A 20060-nucleotide genomic window follows, 5' to 3' on the forward strand; every position below is an offset into this window, starting at 1 on the left:
TTCTGTTCATTTACGATTCTTAATAGTAAAATTCAACCCCTTGAATATGTCTTTCTGAAACTTCAAGTTTACGTACCCAAGTATATAAGTTCTTCTTCTGCTTCCCCAAAATTCCCAACAAGTCCTTTAAATTTAATTGTTAAAGTTTTCCACGTGTATTCTTCAATTTTCAATTAAGTTTCCCTCTTATTCTATTTGTTCAATTTCGTCATAGATGGACGAAATCCACAATTATTGAGAATTTAAAATTATACCCAAAAACCGTAAAACAACTACAAGATTGTTTTATTTGCACAATTCGTTCTAGTATTTACAAGAAAGGTTGCATTTGAGTACCTACCGTTTTGTGAAAACTTTAATTTACTGTTCTTCGTCTTCTACTTCTGTGACCTTTCCTTGGCTTCGACTTCGATCTCCGAACACTACGAGACGAACCTCGTGATCGTGACCTTTTCGACGTACGGTGCTTCCCGTGACAAGCAGGACAAGCTTGATTACCAGCGGGAAAAATGCCGCCCAAGTAGTACTTGTTTCCGCGTTTGCGTATGGCTCCAAATTTAATTCCACTTTCCAATGCGGGTTTAATATATCTCCTACAACTGCTCGAAACGTCATATATCTTCTCAAGAATCGTTGTCAAAGTCCTTTCTGATATGCCATGCGATGAATTCTTGAGCATGCTGATGTCTTGCAGGGTACTCAGTATAATTTGCGCAGTTTCTTTGCGTGATGTAGACATAATTTTGTAAATAACTACTGCGGAAAACTTCAAATCAAGAATTTCAATTTTCTAATCAGAAATTGCAGCAAGGTTTGTCCTTAAATATTAGAGGCTATGATCAGGCAACATTTAATTTTCATTTTCATTACTCTAATTCCACCAACGACAATGAAAAACATTGAGCGAATTAGTTGCTAAACTTGAATTTATGCGTTCAGTAAAATGTGTATAGTTATTATCAAAATAAATAGTTTGTTGTCGTTTTATTTAAATTGTCATCCAAATAAACGCAGAAGTACGAATGGAGACTACCTCAAGAGCAATCTATTTGAAAATCAATCGCAATCACAAAACACCAGTGTGAGCTTAATACTGAAATCAAGTCGGCATTGGCGTGCAGGTTGGGAAGTACTTTGCCGACCTCAAAAGGGGTTCGCAAAAGATGTCAAACAATTGCTCACTTCCAAACTTCAAAATAGTTGGCAATTGACATATTACATATATGATTGTGAATAAAAGATTTTATTATTTTAAATGGTCCATTTGGGTCCAAATAACATGTATTGGAAGAGTACACACAAATTTTTTCCCGGCACAACTTTTGGTAGCCAAAAAACCTCAAAATATTCGGACTTTTTTCAGTTTTCCGCTTAAAACTCGTAAACGGTCCATATTTTATGAATAACACTTTTTTAGAAAAAAAAGAAAACAAAAGCCCTCGTCGATCAAAGGATGAACAAAAAAAATCGGTCCAATTGAAAAATTGTTAATAATGATCAATAACACCCATTTTTGCCAACTTTTCTAAAAAACTGAGTTAACCTTTCTTTAATGCGTGGTGGCTCCTAAAGGAACGGTAAAATGCACTACCCCCTTCCTAAAGATTGTAGGACATCCGAGTTCAAAAAGTAACAACAACTTAAAATTGGACCAATTTTTGAAATTTGTTGGAAATTATTGAATGAGTCGGAATGAACAAGACTCATCAAATTACTTGAATGGCTCTCCCAACACCACCCTTTCAATGCAACTGATGCCCTCATGTCACTAAGCAGTGGCATTTGTGACGTTTAAGCCATAAAGGTCAGTCCGCCTTACACCATATCCAATAACTGACAAGCGAAAGTGTATTTAATTTTCATGTAAATTGTAAACTGCTGCGTCATGAAAACCGCAACCCCTAAGAACATTGTTTTGGGATGTAATGCTTGCCAAAACTACGTCTTTTGGTCAAGTTACTAATAAATTTGGACCTTCTACATTTTTTAACTAAATTGTAAGGTACTTATTTTCTTTAAAAAACACACCAAAACTTCTATTCCCAAATAACATCGTTTGTGGTGCCGTTACCACCATTTTTTTTCAGAATTCCTTAACTAACACGCTTCAACTACAGTATTTTTTAGTTAATTTTCGTATCAAATTCAATGAACTTTGTTTGATAAATAGCCCCCGAAATTTAAAAAAACCGTCGTTTTATATGTTACACTTACCCAAAACAGGCTTCTAAACACCTGTTTAAAATGCCGACGCCGCCGACATGTACATGTGTTTCCAATTTTAGACTCGGATAGATAAGATGATTGTAATTGTCGTGTATAAATTTTTGATTTGAAAAATGATTGATTGAAACAGAACTAACGGCAGTTACATGTGTGGAGGCAAATTTCCATACACAATATTTAGTCACCCTTCACCTCACCTATTGTCCAACTCCAAAATCATTTTGCATTGTATGCGCAATGTTTAAATGTAAAAATCCAAATTACTTACTGCACTTTACGCGGTACCTAATATGTGCTTGTCAAAATTCACCCTTAGCTTTCTTGCTTTCGGTACTAGGCACTCTCCTTCGAACCATTTGAAAATTTTGGAGACCATTCCGCACAATATGCACTACACTTCGCGTTAACACGATCGAATGATTTGGTCATTAGTTATATTTTTGATATGGAGGGGCGGTAACGTAAGTAGGTAGAGATTAATCACCTGATGCGCTTATCTGCACATGCGGTCACTTTTACCTTTCAATAATTGTTTCGGCGTACCGAATGAAGTCGTTCCTGATAAAATATGACATTGTGAACTACAATTTTTTAACCCATGAGATTGTGTTCTAAATTAATTTTCATTCTCACATGGAAAAAGTCAAAATCTGACTTTCCTTGTCTACTTTCCAATTGCATTTTGTCACTGAAATAGCTTTCTTTGACTCGTTCAAAAATCAACTTTAGGTTCTTAATGTTTTACTGTAACGAAGCACCCGGAATTTCTCCATTAAGTTTGCCGTTTACAAGACCACCCTGTAAAGTAACGGTTGGTTTGGGCTTCGTTACGCAAGAAGACCGCGATATTTTTGCAAACACCGAAGGATGTTGTCCTGGCGAAGATGAAGGACAATTAATATTCTTTGGTTTCAGCGCCGTTAATTATTTGTAAGATGTTTTAGATTCCCACAATAAGTAAAATCAAGGATAGAACGAGTTCAGATCGAGTTGTTTTGCAGTCCCGTCCGTATGCCTGCATGTTGCAATAAGTGTGCAGGAAATACAACTTATATTATTCCCTTCTTCTATCTTTTTCATCCCCTGAAGGCAGGCGTACGTAAAGTAATCGCTGGGGAAGAAACTAATGGCGCAATTAATGTTTAGTGAAAAATTAAGTAACATTTTAACTAAAAACTGTAAAAAAGGTCTCCATCATTCTCCATAGAATGAATACTGATTATTAATCCAAAATTGAACACGATTATTTATTTTGTGTTCTAGTTTTTCAGAAATGAAACATATTCTTGTAATTGGTGGTCGCAGAGAAAATATACGTTTTCCATATTTTCCGACAATTCTCATTTTTCTTTTCTTTTATATGCTTTAGTAGATACTAAACAGTCCACAATTTTCCAGTGAAATAATGACTATAATCGGTTAGAGTTACCCTAAAAACAAAATTAAATTTCCTTGGCACCATATGTCCTTTGCCGTTTATTTATTGCCTTATTTGTCAAGGTGTTTAACTAATGCGTACCAATATCTCGAGTCTTAATATTAGAGAGTATGTACACAGCAAAAACGAGTTGAAGGGATGTATTTCATTAAAGTGTAGACGTAATAACTAATATTAATTATATAGGAGAGCTCCTAATGGAAAATCAATGTTACCGGGGTCAAAGGCACTATCGAAAATTAAATGGTAGTTCATATTGCTTAGGCACTCAACAATCACATTAATTGTATTAATGCTATATTCCTATTTGTATTTAAAAAAAACTACCTAGGTGGGGACGGAAAATAATTACGGTTGTTATCGCTCTTTTAGGTATAATTTGATGTTTACGCCTAATGTACGTTACCTAGTGGAACATTGTTCACAGCTGTTGTGAATTAACATGCTGAATGTATGCATTTTGAACATGATGAGGTTAGTTAATTTCTCAGGTCTTTATAGGTACACTTTTGGGGGTTGGAAATGTCTTTTGCAGTAAACAACTTTAATTAGCGACATACGAAACAATGCTTATCACTACGGATTTAATTATATAATTGAGACGATGAAAATTTGACGAATGAAGTACTGTAATCGAATCCTCTATTACCAAGTCGGCAAATGTCAGTAGAATTGTTGGAAACAATCCTAGCAACATGTAGTATTGCATTTACCTACACTAACATTTCAGCTTTGACATAACGTAATGAGTAAATTGCACTACAGACAGAAATTGAAACCATAAAGATAATATATTCGAGTTGGCAGAAGTAATTTTAAGAGATGATCTATAATCAAAATGCAAAACAGCTTTCTCACGCTTGCCCAAACAATTTAATTTGATTTGAAATTGTTCAGTTTCCTTTTGGGTTCTTTGCCAGCCATACTCTTCATTAAAATATTTAGTAAGCGCAGAGAGATAATCATAAGCGGATACACAAATATGAAACAAATTTTGGTAGCCACCTCCCATTCCTGCTACGGTCTCTCTATACTATTTAGTTTTTTAGTTTTGTCATCCTTATTCTAAGAAGTTATTGCAACTTTTAAGTATAATAATAATAAAAGTCCTTTTGGAAGTATTACAGATTACAGAAAAAAATTCTACTGTGTTCCGATATTTTTATTCGACGTAATTTTTCTTTTATTTTATGAAGCTCAACATAAATACAATCAAAGCTGCAGGGAAATCACCGAAGTTAATCTGTACAGAACAAGGATTGTGCAAACCAAAAGTATAATTTTCTACAGTGTAATTTATTTTAGAAGGCTTGATTTTCAAAAAGACATTAACATGTTTATGTATAGAAATCTATAGCTTTACTCAAGCTTGAAATAGATCATGATATCTAAACTACAAAAAAGTCGTTTGTGTGCTCAGAAACTTTTATTGACATTTTTTTACGGCCTACTAAAATATGTAGTAAAGTTTTACAAAATTTTACTCTTTTTTTATACCAACTTCACAAACATTTTATAGGGATGTTTCCCTCAGTCCAATTTAGTATCCTACTTGATCAATCTTATTCGCTATTCAATAATATGCTGTATACTAATTCCCCTATGCCCAAATATGTAGTAGTAAAGAGTATAATATAACGTGTCTTATATACTGGAAGGTCTTCAAAACATATTGGAGTACTTATATAAATTTCAAAATACATATTATTTCCAAATTTTGATTACATTTTGATCACAATTAAGTAGATACCAGTGAAAGCGGAATAAATTGAATTCTTTTTTATTTGACACCACTTTTTACCTGAACCAGCCGGAAGCAACGTACCAAAAAGGTTAGTTACAAGGGTTCAGCAACAATACCAGACGAAGCGATCACCAGAAGAATTTAAACCACGAGCGGAGAAAGAATTTCACCCTTTACAAGATACCAATAAGTAAGTATTAGTTTTAATTAAACCTTCACAGAGAAATCTTCAACAGATTCAAGGGTGTATTCTATACAGGGTGTTTTTTTGGGAGCTTTAGTTAAAAGTTTCTGGGAAAGTAAAATAGGTAGGTTTTTGAAAAATTGTATTTAGGAGTTACTCTGAAAGCCGAATCGATGTAAAATATTGTCAAAATGGTCGCACTTCCGGAAACACCGGAAGTAGATAGTAACTTCGTTATTTTAAATGACAACCACTATTTTTTATTGCATTTTTGGATTCTACGTGAAATTTCACTTTTATTGATACCCATATGTCGATATCTACCATTTATGGTTTTTAAGTTATTTTGACTTTAAGAAAAGAAATGGCGGATGCAGATGGTACCTTGATAATTGATTACTTGCAAACGGTTGTAGTCATGGCAACCTATCAGTGCATAGAGAATGAATAGGGCTTTCTTTTAGTGCACTTAAAAAAAAGTTAAGTTGCGTATGACCGCCCCTATGGATATCCAAATTTATGAAACTTCAAAGACTAAAAACTCAGTTTTTTTAAATGGAATGACCATGTTCTTACTATTCCATGAGATAAAGAATCGAAATGGGCATATTTTGACAATACATGTTCCTATAGCTATCTTTAACAGTTTCTGACTTATTCCCATTTTATTGAATTGACACTATTTTTTTAGGTTTTTCTTTTTAGTAGTCGGCCATGATTCTATAACAATTGAATTTTAAACAAATCTAGTGACACTAATCCATCACCCACTGTTATAGGTTAACATAAGTTTTTCAAAAATCGAAAAATGACTCGCAGTGGTTTCACCTATTTTGGAATTTAATTGTTATTTATGGTGAAATGGGCAGAATCGCGGCGCGTGCTTTCCGTACATTCATTCGAAAACTAGAACGAAATTGTATGAATTTTGGAAATTTTGTACTCCTAATGACCGTTGAAGCACAAGTGATACAAAGCTCTAGAAGAGAATATTTAAGAAAATGAATTGAATTGCAAATGCAAGATTAACAAAATAAATTCAATGCAAAATATAAAAAACTTCGTTTTTGGTATGGAATTGTTGCTAGAACAGACCTTTCTTAATTTCCAGACTTATACGTTGTTTAAGAAATTCAGTTGAACGACTCTGTTTAGATTTTTCAAAAATTTTCCGTCCTACATCCTTAATAAATGAGTTATTTATTAATGAATTATTTAGACTAGAACTAGAATCAGTGGTATTAAAGAATCCATTCCTTGATTTGTTTAAAATTCGATTGTTATAAAATCATGGCCAACTACTAAAAAGAAAATGCGAAAAAAAAATGGCATCAATTCCGAGATCAATTCAATGAAATGGGAATAAATCAGAAACTGTTAAAGATAGCTATAGGAACATGTAATATCAAAATATGCTAATTTCGATTCTCTATCTCATGCAATATTAAGAACATGGTCATTCCATTTAAAAAAACTGAGTTTATAGACTTTGAAGTTTCTTAAATTTGGATCTCCATAGGTGTGGTTGTACGCAACTTAACTTTTTTTTAAGTACACTAAAAGAAAGCCCTATTCATTCTCTATGCACTGATAAAAATGGGTTGTCATGACTATAACCTTTTTCAAGTAATCAATTATCAAGGTACCATCAGCATCCGCCATTTTTTTTTCTTAAAGTCAAAATAACTTAAAAACCATAAATGGCAGATATGACATATGGGTATCAAAAGAACTGAAATTTCACGTAGAATCCAAAAATGCAATAAAAAATAGGGGTTGCCATTTAAAATAACGAAGTTACTATCTACTTCCGGTGTTTCCGGAAGTGCGGCCATTTTGAAAATATTTTACATAGATTCGGCCTTCAGAGTAACTCCTAAGTACAAATTTTCAAAAACCTACGTATTTTACTTTCCCAGAAACGTTTAACTAAAGCTCCCAAAAAAACACCCTGTATATTTAGAACTACTTATTATTAAATAAAAGTTACTCTTTAGGTATATATAGAATACATCCTTGATAAATAGCCTAAAGAAGAACTTTTATTTAATAAACCGATACAACGTAATATCGAAGGATCCTCAGTATTACCATCACTTATTGAACGATCATTTATTTTAACCTTCGATCCATAGGGAGAATATAAAATTTGGAATGATAGAACGATTTTATGGCGTGTAGCGGTGTCGTACGGGCAAAAGGGTGGACACTGAATGACACAAAACCATTAAGTATTTTTTCCAACGATCTAGGTGCATAAATAACGATTTTGACATATTTTGATCAAATGCCACATGGTCGACAAAAATTGATCAAATTCTTGTTTTGATCATTGAGATAATGCTGTTGGTCTTTTTTCCAACGATCTAGGTGCATAAATAACGATTTTGACATATTTTGATCAAAATCTATGTGGTCGCCAGAAATAGATCAATTTCATGTTTTGGTCATTGAGATAATGCTCTTGGTCTTTTTCTCAACGATCTTGGTGCATAAATAACGATTTTGACATGTTTTGATCAAAATCCATGTGGTCGATAAAAATAGATCAAATTCATGTTTAGGTCATTGAGATAATGCTCTTGATCTTTTTCCCAACGATCTTGGTGCATAAATAACGATTTTGACATGTTTTGATCAAAATCCATGTGGTGACCAGAAATGCATCAAATTTGTGTCTTGAGCATTGAGATAATGCGTCAAGTCTTTTTCTCAACGATCTTGGTCCATAAATAACGATTTTGACATGTTTTGATCAAAATCCACGTGGTCGCCAAAAATGGATCAAATTCATATCTTGGGTATTGAGATAAAGCCCCTAGTCTTTTTCCCAATGATCTTGGTGCATAAATAACGATTTTGACATATTTTGATCAAAAAACCATGTGGCCTCAGAAAAATAATTTAACATTTTTTAATCACACACATGCGGTTATCAAATGTGCACGTGATATACTCTTTCAGCATCAAGATAATGCGTTTGAAAACCTTTAAAACTCCAAATTCATGTGTAAAAAATAATCTTGAGTACATTTTGCTCTAAAACTTTTGACCTAGACCACAGAGACGAGTTATATTGAATTGTTACACATCTAAGAGTCATAGGGAATAATCTAGCGAAAGTCCGAACTCGATACATGAGCTAGGGAATGAAATATTTTGATTTCTATTATATTGAGTCTGCAGTTTTTCCTGTTCCCGATTCACTTGAAGCCCTCTAACTTTTGTTCCTGTTGAACCAGCTTCCCGAAAATCAATAGCGACCGTCCTTAATGTCCAAAGTACCCGTATACCAAATTTCAACACAATCGGCCACTTTTAAAAAGAGTTAGAGCGCACACGGACGGACGGACGGACGGACGGACGGACGGACGGACGACAATACAAAACTATAAAGGATCTGAGGATCCTTAATAATAGATAGTTCTAAATATATAGAATATACCCTTGATAAATAACCTATTACCTACATGGAGTCGTACATCAATCACTTCAACAGATTCTTTGGAGAGAAAAATCTTCAGATCCTCCCAGAATTTCAATTAATTACTGTCTCACATGGCACTTCTTCAGCTTCTTATCTAGGTATAAGATCTTATTCGTTCGTTTGGGCACACTTTGAGGACAAACCGAAAGGTATTGAATTGTTCAAACGATGTAATAAAAGCATTAATATAGTCCCCATATTGAAAAATAAAATTTCATTGTTAGTCTACGCTTCTTTCGTATAGTCACGTCGCAAATATTTGACGCTGCCCTCGTTTCATTTTACATTGTCGATATCATATCTCCGCAGTTTAAACTTTCTCGCGGTAATGGGATTGAATTGATCAAGGTATTGGTACCTACTCATAAGGATTTTGAACCAAGCAATTAATAACACTAATGGCAAAATTCCGTAATTCTAATCAGGTAACATGACAAAGAAGAGCTATTTTTCTTGAAAGGAGAACAGTGACATTAGAGATAAGCCTGCTGATCCCCAAGCGTTTTCGCTCTTATCAGGATTTGATGTGTTAATCGATAGATTTGATGAAACAAGTCCAACCTACATATTTGAGTTTGACACCTTTACAGGTTTTACAAGAGGGATGTCGACGAAATTTAATTAAAGATTAATACTAAAGCTCTCACCCTTTCAAGATTCTCCTTTAACTACTGTTTGATTTATATGCTGTTATTACCGCGGATTTCAAATTGTTACCCATTTCATTCTCTTTTGCTTTGTCACAGCAAACTACAGTGCCGTCTGGACATGTGGCTTCCAACGCACACCTTTCGGAAATCGCACTGGTCGGTTCCAGCAGCTTTATACCCTTCGGAGCACCCTATATTAAACTTTTTGATTTTGATTTTTGTAATATTTTACCAAGTGCGTAAAAAAGGCTTCTGGCAGTCCTATTCTGAGTAGGATTATTAAGTACAAAAGAATACACAGTGAAAATGTTAAAACGTGACAATTCTCAAAACCTTTTATTGGAACTAGGGTAGAAGAGAAGGGTATTGATAGAATAGAAAATATGTCACATTCACATTGTAACTAAAGCTGAAAGAAGAGCGTTTTTGTACTCACTTCGCTTTCTATACAAAATTAGTTCATATAAAATTGAACATATTGATTTGAATCGTTAACATTTGTACACTCTGATGCCCTTACAAATAAACATACTTTGTTTGACTTCGAATAGTCAATAAATAGTAATATATAAAGAAGAATGCTTAGTAACTTACCGTATCAAAGGAACCGCGATAATCCAAATTTTGTTACACTTACGAGAATACCAGGAAAAACTATACGAGATTAAAATTCATATGTCGCAAACAGTCAAAGACACATATTTATAATTTTAGATAGTTTTGAAATTAAGCCAACGAAAAACATCACATTTTTTTTAATTAAGTACTTGCACTTTAAAATAATTTGTAAGCATATCACTCACTAAAAAAATCACGAATTTTACAAAAAAAATTACTATCGCGTAAAATGCGCGTGCCAATTATACAGGTATGAGTGATCACATATGATAGAAATAAGAGCGCACGTATACAAATCAGTCATTTGAGCGTCCCGACGCTACCTCTTCAATGCAAACGCGCGTCTCTACGAACCCGAATCGGCAACACTCGAATTTAGATCGACCCCGTCAGCTGCGTCCGGGAGTCAGCTACCCTTAAAAATTCACCCTCAATTCACAACCACCCACAAGAATCCCCATTACCGCATCCTTACCTAACTCCGGCCGCTCCGGAAGCACATGAGGTTTATGTTCATAAAAGCGTGCGATATACGGAAAAAATTACGACCGATTAATTAAGTTCATGCCAATGTCGTATAATAACCGACGGCAGTAATCTCTTTTTTCATTTTATTGAATAAAAGATCCGAGTTGATTTACTAAATGAAAGTGGGTGGCTTAAATTCATTCGACCTGTTGGATGCTATCCCTTCATTATAATTTTAAAAAGATCCTACAATGCAAATTTTAGGTAAAAAGTGTGTTTCGGAAAGTTTATGTTCACTTCCGGATTTACAGGGTGGTACTTTAAGATGGTTTCCACCAAGGATTATTTTTATTAGTTAAAACACGCTCAGACATGTAAACTCTGGTTTTTATTTAAATTTTCAGTAATCGCAACTACTGGATGACACAGGAATCTGAGACTTGGCATGTCGGAATCATATGTGAAGAATAGGTAACTAAGAAACAAAGCTGCAAAGTAATAGTTATGTACATAAAAGTCAGGAAAATGATCCATTACTGGCGAGGAAAGCTTGAAGTGCGAGGCCCCTTGGGGGCCGAGTAGTTTAATTTCCGAATCAAGTAATGTCATTTTACTGACGAGTTTTGTATTAAATTTTACCCGAAATCGTATTAATATAAAATTTCAATTTTCATATAGAACCTTTGATTAATGTCAATCTGGAAATTTATAGAACATTTATGACCATGTCAATGATGTAAACTTTTAAAAAGGCCAATCTTCAACTTAAACTATAACAAAAGCTTTTGCCAACAATATGAAATACTTTCGGACGTACTTTCGGCACTCGTTGGGGTTGAAGTAGAGAATTCGAGAACATGCCACTAAAGTTTACGTGCTCGGGCGTATATTCTAAAATATTCATTTGGGTTAAAACTTTTCCACTCACCACCCTGTATAAGAGTACCTAATAAAATATATTGACACAGGTAAGCGCCTTTGCAGGATGGTACTTTAGAGAGCAACATGTAAGTATCATTTATTATACTACATTGACATCGATGTCACCTAGATACCCAATTTTATAATTCATCCAATTATAAAATTTGCTGCTAAACGTTTTACCATAATATAACGCAATAGTAAAACAACGCGTTTGAATTTTGGTTAGTTCATATTTGTGATTGCTAGATGTCTCACGAGTCGGAATATTTGTAAAGTGGTGTGCGCCCATAATACAACATTCGGTGCTACCAATTGTAATTGAATCTTCCTTTCAGTAGATGTCGCTGAACCCAGTACAGTTAGCCATATGAAATGTGTTTAACTTCAACAGGGTAATATCTATATTACACTGGCTTACTGTAACACCACGCCAGGTGCATGCTACAGTTATCATTTAACATTTATTTTTATAGATTAGAATATCAATTCCATTTAATTCTTCATTTCTAGTCATTTTAATATACTGTATAGCACGTTTACGTTCCATTAAAGGTCATTATGGCAATAAAATATATAGGGAGTTCTTCATTATTAAGAGCTCCTAAGCGAATTCATGATTTCTGTCCATCTGTCAGTCCGTCTGTGTCCCTACATGATAACTCCCGAACGATTACGAATTTTCCAGTTCTGTTTTCAGTAATAGGTAGTCGAGCGACTAAGTGATTAATTTTTTGTCAATACTGGTTAATCGGAAGCGACCTTGTCGCTCGTTTATATTGATTTAGTTTATTTCCTTTTCTTCATCATAAAATTATATGGGGTTGCGATTAATACATTCAACGGGTAATCATAAATAAAAGGTGGTTTTATCTATGATCTATGACGAATAATTATACCACAGTATAATACATACATACTATGATTATAGATATGTGCGGTTAATTCGTAAGATGAGTGTTGCTGAAAAAGGAATACCTACCAATGACAATTTTTTTTAAACCCAATCAACCAAATGGACATGAAGCTGTTTCGGGTCAGACCGATTCGGTCCCGGCGCTCATTTCGGTCCTCGTGGTTTTGGTCTAACAACTTAATTGTGCTCAAACGGGCACTAACGAACTATTTTTTCTCCTAAAACGCAGCCGTGAAAATTGCATGTCTCTTTGAGAACTAATTACTTCACGAAACTAACAGCTATGGTCAATAAATTTTAAATTATTTGCCAAATATTCGTTCTTAACGTTTTGACCTCAGCAGTAGACTTCTGCCATGTACCATGAAGGACCAGCCCCTCCTTCCCCCAACCAAATTTTGAATTTTTATTCAAGACGTTGCCTTTCCGGGATTTATATAGGTATGAAAAACCGGGATCCGGGATAGTCCAGCTAATTTCGGGACAATCCCGGAAAATCCCGGCCATGTGGCAACCCTACTTATACCTACTTAAGTACAAATTGCAAATGTAACTAAAATAAATTAGTAATAGTAGGTTTTCTTTGTCCATATTTGTAAATTCAAAGTGTAATTAACTTCCTTTAAAAACAACAAACTCATGGGCGTCGCCAGCGAGGGGCAGGGAGGGGCAGTTGCCCCCCCCCTGGAAATGAAAAGTGAACACAAAAATTACAGAACCTTGCTTATAAAAACGTGTGATATGAGTTTCTTTCCGCAAACTAAAACAGCTCTGCAGATTTTAGTTTGTCTGCCGTGCACAACATGTACGGTGGAGCGGTCATTTAGTGGACTAAAGAGGATAAAGACATGGCTAAGAAGTACCATGGGACAAGCCCGTCTTGATGGTTTGGCTATGATGAGTGTTCATCGTGATATGATTTTCAAAAATCAAGATTATTATATAAACCAAACTGTAGAAATTTTTGCAAGCAATCCACGTCGAATGTGTGCGATAATTTCGTATTATTTTATATGTATTTGTATACATAAGTCTGTTTGTGAAAATACATTTACGTTATAGATATATATTATATATATATATATATATATATATATATATATATATATATATATATATATATATATATATATATGTGCGCTATGTTTGTCTTTACTAGAGGTATTTGTGGTTAATATTTCAAAGACATATCTTCATCAATAAGAAAGTTGACACTGCGCAGAGTGCGTATAAACGGCGCATGCGCACATCTAATGTTTACAATATGAGATATGTTTGCTTGAAACAGAAGCACCTGTGATAAAAATTTCAAAAACATATTTTGACAAATAACACAGTTGATATTACACATGCGCACATTAATCTGATGTTTACAATATGCGATACGTTTGCTTTCACTAAAAGCATATTTGGTTAAAATTTCAAAGAAATATCTCGCCATGAATAAGTTAAGTAATAAGTTCATTGCTCAGTCCGCGCATTAGCACATCTGATTTTTACTATATGCGATATGTTTGCATTTACTAGAAGTGTCTGTGGTTAAAATTTCAACAAAATATATTAATAAATAAGAAAGTTGATATTGCACAGTCAGCGTATGCGCACATTACTCGTCAAGATTTTTCTTGGTTGAGGTGACAAAGCTATAAGCTACCGAATGCAAAAAGAACGAAATAAATATCTTGAAAACTGTGGGAATAGAGACCTAGGACGGACAGGCGGACGGACAGAGAAAGTGGCTGGCAATAGCGCACCCACCTTTCTTGGAAAATGCGCTAAAAATATAATCGGATTATACAAAGAGCGAGAGGAATGTTATATACTTTTTTGTCGATATCCATATTTATTGATTTTAACGAGATCATTTTTCTGAATTCCGTATCTTCCAAACAAAGGGGCGCCCCATACATTTTTGCGCCTTGGCCCCCAATTGGTTAAAGACGGCTCTGCAAACAGCATCTGGGAAAAATAATTCATGCGGAGGAAAGTTATGAAGGTCGTCTAGCACACCTTCAAAGTATAGAGGTTTCCAAGTGCACGGGTTATACTCTCTTTAATATTTTTGCTTATGGAATATCTGGATTTATTGAAATATCTTTCTAAAAATCTGATACAAGAGAACAGAATACCGAACGATCTTCGAGATCCCATCCATCGTTTTCATAGTACATCTTAAGGGGTTGACTCGGTGATCCCACCAGATCAGCATAGCTTGTAAAACAATTTTCTTGATTCGGCATTAGTTTTATTTCTATTCGAGGTGCCTACATACAAAATTTCATTTTCCCATCTTAACAAACAAAAAAATTGGATTGCGCAGATACAAAAGTTGGGGCAAATTTTTTATGTATCTGCGTAGTTTCTTGAGGTTTAAGGAATATTTGCTAACACAGAAAACCGGACATTCAATGTACAAACAACAAAAATTATACTTTTCAGGTGTGGGCAGTTTTTGGGCTGTAACTTTTTGGTGCGTTAGTTTACTCAGCTGAAAAACAATGGCGACATTTCTTATATCCTTAAGGATATGTGTACCCATTTTCAAAATGATCGGACGTTTCTACACAAAGTTATCGTGCATACGGGCGACAAACGGACAGACAGACAGCAATACAAAATTATGAACGGTCACGAGGATCGTTAATAAGTAATAACAAAGAATCAACGAACTCGATAACGATAAATAAAGCATGGATACGTGCGCAAGCAAGATGCAAGTTTAAAAATGTAGTTAATGTAATTACGATGCTAAAGTAAATCGATTACAAATTGTAATCAGTAATTATAAATACAAATTTTGTAAAGTAGGTACCTAATCAAATACCTACGTAAATACTTCTATGATAAAGTAATTTGTAATCAGTATTCGAATACTTTTTGGAGTAATCATTCCAGCTCTGCTTGCAAGTGTAGTGCTTAATTATGACGATATGAAATAGGAATACGATATGGGAAGAATATTTAAACTCGATTACCGATCATGTTTTGTATTTTCCCGCTTCGATAACTGATGCCGATCGTTTCGTGACAATAATGAATGTAGTTTGTAAGATGGGCGTATTGAGCTACTCTCAACTAGGTGGCAGCATGTACCGGTACATCTTTTTACAATCATCAAGAATTGGCGCGAACCGGTTGGCTTACTATTTGTATTATACTATGGTTTTACAGTCAGAATTCTCCTAAAGGACCCGAAAGAGGCTGAAAGTGAATAACTCTAAAAAAATTGACTACAAAATAAACCTTTTACGTTGACCTATGAAGGCGAATTACTGGAAGTAGGAAATGTATATAAGGAAGTACCTACTAAATATTATCGAAATAGGAAGGTCATCATTTACAGAAAAACCGCGATCGTCAAATAGGTCACTTTTATTTCGTTTCATGAATTCAATCGGTCACAATTTTGGGCACCTTTCGTACAAATGCAGTACTTCTATGTTGTGTAAATTACAAGCCACGATCGAACTTTGCACTTTTTACGTGTAGTTTATACAGTTTCCTGTTTTTGTAGGTACGACAATACAAATGAAAGTAGGTATTTAGTTAGGCCTACGAAAATTACAACTTTTTGCATTCTTTTTGTCGGAGAGTAGAGGGCAGATTCAAAGATTTCTGATTCCATTCTATTCTCTATGTGTCTATGTACTGAATGTGGTTTTTCTGACCAGCGAATCTAAATAGAGCAATTACCTACATGTTCCGTCCCTCTCGAATTATTATAGTAAGCATTTCAGTAAGGTTCAAAGATTGGCAAAATACTTCAAATTCAAGTACCATGCGATTAAAAAGGAGTTGCTGGCGTGTCACCTTTGGGATTTTTGTTTATATAGGAAATCATATTTAATGAACTTCCAACGGCAGCTCGACTTCAATCCTTTTTTGATCGCCCATTATCTCTTCACTTAATGAAAAACTATTTTCTGACAACCCCTAGTGGTTTCTCTAGCAGTAAAAGGGTTTTGTTTTACCGTGGACTAATTACACTAGTTTTACGGAATATTGAGTGATGACTCACAGTTAATCTGACTTGTTTAAAGTTAAAAGTTAAAAAAAATTGATAGTGATTAGAGGCAAACAGAAAAACGGATATTTTTCAGTTTTCTTACTTGCTAAACAAAAGAATAGAGACGATAAACAACAAATTTTTGAATCAGTCAAGTTTAGCAAATAGTAGATACCTATAGTTTTTCATGTACTGCGCAAGAATATTAAATGTCCATTTTTGTCCATTTTACGCTTTTCTTTTTATTCTGATTTCAGATTGCTCCTAAAAATAGTTGACCATCGAGAGACGGTTCCCTTATACAAAATTTTGTGTTCTTTAATTTTTTTATCTTGGCATTTTCATAACATACTTTGTTTCGAAAGTCCGATACAAAAGAAATACCTTTTGGAGCTGATATAGATGGGTTGGGCTTTTCGGATTGACAATAGGTGTGCATGGTATTACAAGGATCAAAAAATAAAGCACAGGCAAATTTTCAACTTATCTGTAATTAGACCATTGGTCACGTCGGCCTTAGGTCATGTGTTATATTTTTGCTTGTATCTTTGGTTGGGAGGAGAAAAAGTACTTACAATTTCCATAGACCGGAAATTGACCCTGTATCTAACCTACAAAAAGAAAAAAAGATAAAAACTGTGAGTAGAAACTGCACTTAATTTCCATAATCATGAGGGATTCACGCACAAACCGTATTCTGTTTCCTTGAGATTCGTAGGATCTATTCCTATTCCAACAATTAATTTTAATAGTCAAATGTAGCTGTAGAGGTGAACAGATTAAGAAACGAGCGGAAAACTGAGACCAAGAGCACATTTTCGTTAAAAGTGTCTGTAGACAAGTTGATAATCAAGTAAACGAAGATAACTGTTCCTGTAAATGATAGAGGGACGCGCAGATGAAAATATGTTGTCATAGAAGAAAGAGCACTTAGTATATGGTATCTTTATACCAACATTTCAGATCAATCTACCAAAAACATGCACTCTTGGTATCACAACTTGGAACGGTGACGTGCATAAAGATTTATTGATTATTCAATTAAGTATTACTATAATTATTTGTGATCTAAGACTGTGTAAAGGTTGCTGAAATTGTGTAAACCTGGATCATAATTAGAAAGTTTAGACCCCATTCTATATCTTTATTATGTATATAGCGACACTTCAGAATTCTGTAGGTAAATGTCATGCTCCACCCTCCTCTTCCTCTTCAGTTACTTCTTCAGTAGCAATTTCCTCGGTCGCAACTACCTCTTCTTCCACTTCTTCATCTTCGCTCAAACAATCCACCCCTGCTCGATTTCTTCGCAAAATTTTGTTAATTACTTTCGACTGCTCTATAGTGATATCAGTTTCACGCACATCCAACCATTGTATTGTTTTATTATTTGTTAAATAGTATACCAAGAGCTACTACCCAAAAGTTACATGGTTATGTAGTGTAAGTACCCTAAAGTAGAATGTACAGACCTCTCCTCCTTCCTCTCCGAACCAATTAGCACTTATATCCAAAATTTCCAAACTCGCATTTAGATTGATCATTTGAGCAATGCGCACGGGGGTTTCATCTTCCGCGATGCACCCGCCCAAACTCAACTCCCTCGGTTTGTCTACTCTAACTAACGCCCGTAAAATACCCATAATTCCACCGTGTCGCAATGGGTTGCTTCTTAAATCCAAAACCCGTAACGGGCAGCAATTTTCGTGTAAAAGAGCGTATCCAATTCCCTCCGCACCTTTCTGTTTGATTTTGTTATACATGAGCTTTACAACTTCCAAAACTGGATGCACAATCATTAATTTCGCTACACAAAGTGCGCCTTCGTTTTGAATTTCGCAATACGACAAATCTAACTCCGCTAGTGTCCGATTCTTCATCAATCCTTGTATCAAAGCTTGACACTGTTTGTACTCCAAATTGCTACGATGCACTCTTAATATTTGAAGGTTTTGCAAATTTAACAAAGCGGCACCGAGTCGACTACAATCTAACGGTGTAAACTTAAACATTTCCCAGCAAAATTTATCCCCAACCGAATTCATTCCGAATACTAAATCGAATTCTTGAATTTCCGTTAGCTGTTTCAGTATTGGTTCAAAATTTATGTGATGCAACGGAAAATTCTCTGGATATTCGCTCTTTTCCCAGTGTAATGGAGGTCTCCACATTTGCAGTTGCGTAATTAGAATTCTTTTGACATACGGACAACACAATTTTAACACTGCCTCCATATCGTTCTCGTCGTTGTATTGAGGCTCCGCTTGTTCTACAAGTTTTTGAATGTTCCTCTCGATAAATACCTGTTTCCACGTCCAATTTGGGTACAAGCGCTGAGATACCATACCAAATTCGTCGTTGTAACGTCTTTTCCAGTATATTTCTTCCTAAAACTACCTACTTTAATAATTATGCACAGTCATAGTACACTTGCATCAATTAAAGGGACAACAATTTCCAGAGGTAAGTTCGTAGGTAAAATTTCTAAGAGAAGATCTTGATCGGCACCATATACTTCTTTAAGAACCGGCTGATTGGCGAAATTTTTTGATATTGCTTCAATGCATAATCTGGTTAAAGAATAACAGTGTTTGTCACCCCATTCTAATCTTTCTGGAAACGTTTTTCTTCGTTGTTCAAGAGTTAACTGAAGAGCTGTTAATGAAGGCGTATACGCCTCTCTTGTATTTTCACTTATGACGTAAGGAAAACGCATAGCTGTTACGAAATTTGCAATTTAATTAAAACCAAAAAAATTAATAAAAACCCGAGGTTGTGTCTTATTGATAGTTTGTCTAATTTTGACGTATGCCATCCTTATAATTCTTTAAGAACGTTTCGTTCGAAAATAATTTTCTTTTCCGAATTGAATAGGTATCTCCAAAATCAGAGTACGAAAATTGTCCATCTGACATGGAAAATAACTCTGCTTAAAATTGAACACAGTGGTACTTATTCCATATCTTTTTTTTTTAAGATGGGCATTTTTTGTTACGTTCGCAAGTAGTTTCGAGTACCTACGGTCCTGATTTTTAAATTAGGCGTTGTAAAATTAAGGGGCAATTGCACCGTCAAAGTTAAGTATCCCTTGAAGTTAAGCATAACTTAAATACCATAGCAACGATTGTCTTATTAATCGTTGCCATAGATTTTAAGTTCGACTTAACTTTAATCAAGGCTTAATTTTGTTGGTGCAACTGGGGCTAAATGGATTTTGCGCGATTTAGGGTCCGTTTTTCCATCCCTCGATAAATTTATTCGGCAAATAAGTATGGTACCCTGACAACGATTGTATCAACAATGGTATCCATAGAATTTATTCGGAGAGTATAGTTAATGAGAGGTGGAAAAACCGCGAAAGTTTTGTTGATTTATCAAAAAAGGAAGTCGACGTGGACTGTG

The 20060-nt window shown here is 34.7% G+C and overlaps 1 protein-coding gene across 2 annotated transcripts; it reads right to left on the reverse strand.

Moving 5' to 3' along the window:
• Positions 1-17794: 17794 nt before the first annotated feature.
• Positions 17795-19446, reverse strand: LOC116174418 (dynein regulatory complex subunit 5-like). Of its 2 annotated transcripts, none has more exons than XM_031492333.1 (3): positions 19093-19446; positions 18131-19045; positions 17795-18070 (listed from the first exon to the last, which is right to left on the reverse strand). In XM_031492333.1, exons 1-3 carry the CDS (start codon positions 19372-19374, stop codon positions 17846-17848), a joined length of 1422 nt encoding a protein of 473 aa, XP_031348193.1. In that variant the 5' UTR covers positions 19375-19446; the 3' UTR covers positions 17795-17845. The 2 variants fall into 2 exon arrangements, with proteins under 2 accessions (XP_031348193.1, XP_031348194.1); XM_031492334.1 differs by having other exon boundaries at positions 17935-18073.
• Between the last annotated feature and the right edge of the window lie 614 nt (positions 19447-20060).

Source organism: Photinus pyralis, unplaced genomic scaffold, assembly GCF_008802855.1.
Source record: "Photinus pyralis isolate 1611_PpyrPB1 unplaced genomic scaffold, Ppyr1.3 Ppyr1.4_LG6, whole genome shotgun sequence".
Lineage (NCBI taxonomy): Eukaryota > Metazoa > Arthropoda > Insecta > Coleoptera > Lampyridae > Photinus > Photinus pyralis.